At 44.5% G+C, this 6,000-nt stretch overlaps 1 protein-coding gene across 4 annotated transcripts in view; it reads right to left on the bottom strand.

Moving 5' to 3' along the window:
- Positions 1–743: 743 nt before the first annotated feature.
- The window catches only part of LOC126426949 (protein roadkill-like), a 65,189-nt gene continuing 59,932 nt past the window's right edge, over positions 744–6,000 (bottom strand). For 3 of the 4 annotated variants that reach the window (XM_050089060.1, XM_050089059.1, XM_050089061.1), the window contains one exon: positions 744–1,196. In XM_050089060.1, coding sequence (XP_049945017.1) covers positions 806–1,196 — 391 coding nt within the window. In that variant the 3' untranslated portion in view covers positions 744–805. The remainder of the gene's footprint in view (positions 1,197–6,000) is intronic. The other variant, XM_050089062.1, reaches the window with a different exon arrangement.

The following is a 6,000-nucleotide window of genomic DNA, read 5'->3' as shown; positions in this document are numbered from 1 at the left end:
CTGTAAGAGCAGCAAGCGAGGTGTGTGAGAGAGAAGTGATTTGAGGTGGATCTTCAATTGCCTTTATTTGAAGGTGAGCTGGCAAGAAGGCTGCAGATGGTGTGAGCATGAAGTGGTGTGAGCACTGCTACAAATGTGACATTACAGTTAAACACGAAAAGTACTTGTGCGGTGCATGCACAGAACTGAATTCAGTGAGAAATCTGAAGTGAAGATACATTCTAACTGAACAGCTTATATGGCAGTAATTTGAGTATGGCGCAGTTTGCAGTGATTTAATGTAGCAACATAGACACTGCTAGCAAATAGTTTGCAGTAATTAGGTAATGTAGCGGACTGGTGGGAAGAAGTGACGTTACTGCGGCTGGGCGACGTGTTACACAACAACCGGTATTCTCGCATTTGTCTCTTGGAAGAGATTGGGTGTTTACGTTTCGAAATACAGGCGGTTGTGAAAGACGTCGGCTGTATGCTTGCAAGCTGTTTGAATATTGTATGTGGGGCGAGAAACGCAAGACAGAGAGGGAGATAGAAGTGAAGTTTATGAATGATGGAGTATTTGTCAATTGTTGCTGAGCTTTTGCAGAAATTGTTTGTGAAATGTTTTACAGAGTGAAATCTCAAAAGGAAGGTTTGTCACATTGGTTTACAGATATCTCCTGTTGTTGCAGTAGTTGTGGTGTTACTGGAGTAATTGTGTGGACTGCGAAAGGTAGAAATGAATAGAGAAAGCGATCTTTTTCTCAATTTTTTATTTTAATGTTATGTACAATGAAGTACATGTCATTTCCTCTTGTGGCACGTATTAATGCTCTGTTAGCATCTCGACGAGCTGCTGCCGCTTTAGCTGCCTGGCGTAGTCCAGGGGGGTCCTCCCGTCATTATTCCTTGCCCACCTGTCGGCTCCGGCCTGCAGCAATGCAGCCGCCACTTCTGCGTGGCCATTCCGTGTCGCGAAGTGCAGCGGCGTCAGCCCCCACCGAGACCTGGCGTTGGGGTCGGACGCCGCAGAGAGCAGCAGCCGCACCACAGCCGCGTGGCCTCTCAGTGCAGCGCAGTGCAGGGCGGTCCACTCGTCCACCTCGACCCTCGTCCGCACGTCCGCCCCAGCCGTGAGCAACAGCCGCACCTCCTCCACCGCCCCCTCCACAGCCGCCTCTATCAGCCTCCTGCCTCGCTCTGCATCAGAAAGGCTCCTGCACAAAACATCGACACACTTACTCTCTACTATCGAGACACACACACACCAAATGAAAAACTGTAACAGACGCAAAACTGCCAACAATTCGGAATACACTTCTTCCGAGCGACAAGTCACAAATCTAGAAATCTCGCTTCTGCGATACGGGTTAACCAGCGTATTACAGACAGATCCACATCACTAGCCCATAACCAAAAACTTCAGCCATCTCCCATTAAGAATAGGTGCAGTCCATCCAGTTACAAATTCATTTGGCACATTTCCTCATAATTCACTCCACAGATCCGCCTCCTTTCACCTCGGCATGCAGTTGCTGCCTAATCCTTCATCTACATTCAAACACACCCCTAAAACTACCTTCTCTGGGTACCAATTCCTTCTGTCACTTAGGAAGAGAACACTAGAAACTAAACGCATCTGCAAGTACTGAAATACAATTTCCTCACCAGACAGCTAAGTGATTCAGACCAGTAACATGGAAATTTTCTGACATACCGACAAAAAATATAAAAGTCATTGCTTCGTACACAATAAGTTGGTAGACATATTTCAAATACAACAAGGGCACCAGGTGGACTCTCCCTGACACACACACACACACACACACACACACACACACACACACACACACACACACAACCCGCTTCATACTAATCGTCACATGTGCTCATATAATCACGCATGCAACAAGAGATACATTGACTGGAACATTCATCTCCATCTACTTACACACTTTGAAACCCACCATATGGTCTGTGGCAGAGGGTATCCTGCACAACTACTATAATCAGTCATGTTAACTTTGTTTAACTTTTTGCAATTTTTGAAAATTCTGGACACAAACTAAGTTACAGACCACTACAGGCAGCGTAACACTTTACATTTATAGTTAAGAAGGTCTTCGGAACTGTAAACGTACACCAACTATGTTGCTCTCGAGTAAAATTTATGTTTCAGTAGTAGTAGAAACACTTAACCGTAACTTTAGACCAGTCTCAAAAAAGTACCGTATTTCCTGTATCTAATGCTATGCATAAATTAGATCATGCCAGAAAGAAATCAGGTGTTTGTAAGAAATAGAAACACATAGTGTTACTTGATTATTGCATGTTCACTTACAAATATCAAAATACTCGTATAGATCTAGCATTGCTGAACTTGAACCAATGTCGCGAGAACCTGTCCCCACAGTTGAAGGCTAATCCCAAGCGAGAGACCAGTAAGAAGCTTCAAAGACAATTGAAATACTAACTAGAAACTACAGAGGCAATAAAACTGGTGCATTTAGTACAAAATAGTCAATGTAAGTGGAGCAGCAACCATATGAAACAAAAGTAATAACTGGTACATATAAAAAGTTCTCAACTGACTGCAGTCATCTGCTTTTTCCGTTCCGCTCCCAAGTAGAGCGAGGGAGAAACGACTGCCTGTGTGCCTCTGTACGAGCGACAATGCCTCTCACCCTATCTTCGCGCCCATTGTGTCAAGTAGAATTGTTCTGCAGTCAGCGTCAAAAAACAGTTCTCTAAATTTTCTCAACAGAGTTCCTCGAAAAGAATTTCGCCTCCCCTCCAGTGATTCCGATTTGAGTTCCTGAAGCTTCCGCACAATACCTCTGCGCCACTCGAGACTACCGGCAGCAAATCTAGCAGCTCAGCTCTCAGTCCTTTAGTTGTCTTCCTTTAATTCTACCTGTTGCCGATACAAAACACTCGAGCAGTACTCGAGAATAGGTCGCACCAGCGGCCTACGTGCAGCCTCTTCTACAGGCCAACCACACTTTCCTAAAATTTCGACCTCCCGCCTTCCCTACCACAGTCCTCTCAACCTCGTTCCATTTCGTATCACTTTGCGAACTCTCGCTCAGACATTTAAGCGACGCTTCTGTGTCTAGCGGAACACCTCTACTGTTGTTTTGTTTTTCCTACTCACCTGCATCAACTTACGTTTCTCTACATTTACAGCTGGCTGCCATTCGTCACACCAACTAGAAATTTTGTCCAACTCGCCTTGTGTCCTTGTACGCTCACTCAACGACGACATCTTACTGTACACTAGGGGACAGTCAGCAAACAGCCGCAGATACCTGTCCACCAGACCATTTATGTATACAGACAGTAACAGCGGTCCCACCACCCTTTTCTGCAGCACTCCTGCCTCTCGCTAACGCTCGCCACTGAGGACAACATACTGGGTTCCGTCACTTAAGAGCTGAGGTCCACTCGCATACATGGGAACCTATTCCACACGTTTCTATCTTCTTCGACAGTCGACAGTAATCCACCGTCTGAAATGCTCTGTGGACATGTAACAATATGTTATTCAGAGATGATCGATTAGCGCACCACATCACAGGAAAATCTGCACAATGCAAAGAATTCCGATCTTTGGGGTAAAAATGGCTCAGTCACCTCTATTGCAATCACGGATTGTATTAAAGAGTCGGCACAGAGAGAACTGGGGGCTAATGTTGCCTGTCGCAATAAAAGGATTGTAGTTTACACAAAAGTCAGCCTTACTGCTATTGGACGCATCAGAAAGGCACCCAAAAATAAACCACGCGGTTTGCCAGAACCACCAAGAAACACCAGTAACAAATTTGCAGTATAAATCCATCATTGCAAGCAGCTTCTCAAAATCGGTAATTTGATCAACCATAGGGACTTTTGTATGGCTAAAAAATGGTGCTGACATTACACAAATTAGTTGTTGCCGTAAAAACAAAAAAATTATTTTCCTTGGAAGAAAGCATGAAAGCATGAAATGCGATTTACTTGCAACAGACCTCTAAGTAAAGGAAAGGTCCCTCTAGAGAGAAGTGATGACTGACTGGCGATGCAGATACTTGATACAAGTCAGGAAATTAACAGAACTCTTTTATGTCGACGAAACTTGTGTGGTGAACCAACGACATTCCTCTTAGAAGACGATGACAGGATCGTGACGTTGGCACCAAAATGGACAATATGATAGTGCAAGCAACAGCGGTGAATGTTGAATCCAATACTTGGTTTATTTATTAGTCTACATCAATGTCGTATTCACCAAGATATTTCCCATTACATATTATACATTTATTCCAGTGGTTCTTCCAATGCTTAAAACTATTCCGAAACAATCCTTACAGTAGCGTTTAGTTCTCTCAGATGTGCAGTTTGAATCTCATCTCTTATGTAAAAGACAGCTCTTTAAGCTTTGTCTTTATTTTTGAGAACAAAATGTCACATGGAGCAAACGTGGGGCCAAGGACATCACTACAGCATTGTTTGTAGCCAAACATGCACAATCATGCAATTAACTATGGGGAGGTGCATTATCGCAGTGCAGAAACAATGAATTGTTCCGCCACAAAACCGGACACCTTTCTGTGTTGCTTCAAGCCATCGGGGTTCAGCTGGTGAGAAGTTCTGCCTACTGGCCGTTTCATCTTGGGACAAGGAGTCGTGGTGCACTGTACTGTCAAAACGGAAGATTACTGTCAGAAACGTAACATTCACATTTCGGTGGTCTTGCCATCTGTCACCGAGACGATTGAGTGGTGGTTTACGCATCGTTTGGTTTAACTCTCAGTTCGTCTTCTATTATGACCTTCTCGCCATGCTAATCTTCTTCGAAAGGTTTATACCGGCCGTAAACACCTATTTCACTCTTAGTATACTCACCAAAAGCAGTATATGATATTTCTAAAACCATGATGCATTTTAATTGGTTCTCATAGCAAATTTTAATACAAATGCGGTAATCCATTTTTACAGTAAACAAATAATCGCTGATACTCTTAAAATACCAGTAAGCTTTCTAACACCTGACAACACACTAAATAACCGATACGCATAACGTTGTACACACAATGACAAAAAGGAAGTAGGAATCTGAGTAATAAAACGCGTGAAATGGCGAGTTTCCCGTTACTTCTGAGCACTACTCGTATCACAAGAATGGTTACGCTTCAATCCACCCAATCAAGGGGAACTTTTACCTCTTAGAGGAAACACAATGGAAGAGCAAGTCTTCAGTTGTCCGGCATAATTACAGCACATTTCGTTTATAATCGCTTCGGAATATAATCCATACATTTAGGAGGGAATTGTAGATGAAAATGCATTCAGATGAACAGGCATTCGGTTCTGACGTATATTCGTAATAGATGTAGCAACCCTGGCTTTTGATTTCTGTTCCTGTGTTGATGTAATTTACTCCACAATGTTGTGTTTCGGGAGATGGCTATCGTCTGCTGTCTCGCAGTGGTGCCAACTCATTTACCTAAAAATGAACGCTGCCCGGATGGGTCTGCTCAGTGCGTCGCCACAGATTTAAGGCGCGCGCCGCGGAATCGCCGGCACGGCATTTCGGAACCGAGGCATATAGGAAAAGCAGGCCGGCCATTCCGGCCCCAAGCGAGTAAAAAACTCGCAGACGCCCTCGCGCGCCTTGACGTCACGGAGAGGAGAGGAGGCTGCAGTGCCGTGCATTCAGCTTTGAGACAGCCACGAGCAAGGGTCTCTGTAACTGTGCCGTGGCACATTGCATTAATCGTGCTCGAACGACGACGGACGTTACGTATCACGTTTTTCCCAAGGATGAGCACTTGCGACGTGAATGGATGGTTCGATGCAAACGCAAGGACAAAGTGAATGTGAAACCTGCACGTGTGTGGTCAGCTCACTATCGGCCAAAGGTTATGAACGGGATTTGAGAAATGAGCTTCTAGGGTTACCTTCAAGGAAGAAGTTATTACCAGCAGCAATCCCCTGCATAAACATTCCGAACTGGCGTGGACAAGAAATTGCGGAAAGCGG

This window comes from Schistocerca serialis, chromosome 11 (genome assembly GCF_023864345.2).
Source record: "Schistocerca serialis cubense isolate TAMUIC-IGC-003099 chromosome 11, iqSchSeri2.2, whole genome shotgun sequence".
In the NCBI taxonomy this organism is placed as follows: Eukaryota; Metazoa; Arthropoda; class Insecta; order Orthoptera; family Acrididae; genus Schistocerca; species Schistocerca serialis.
The sequence above is the reverse complement of the archived record's forward strand: the minus strand, read 5'-3'. Positions and strand labels throughout refer to the sequence as shown.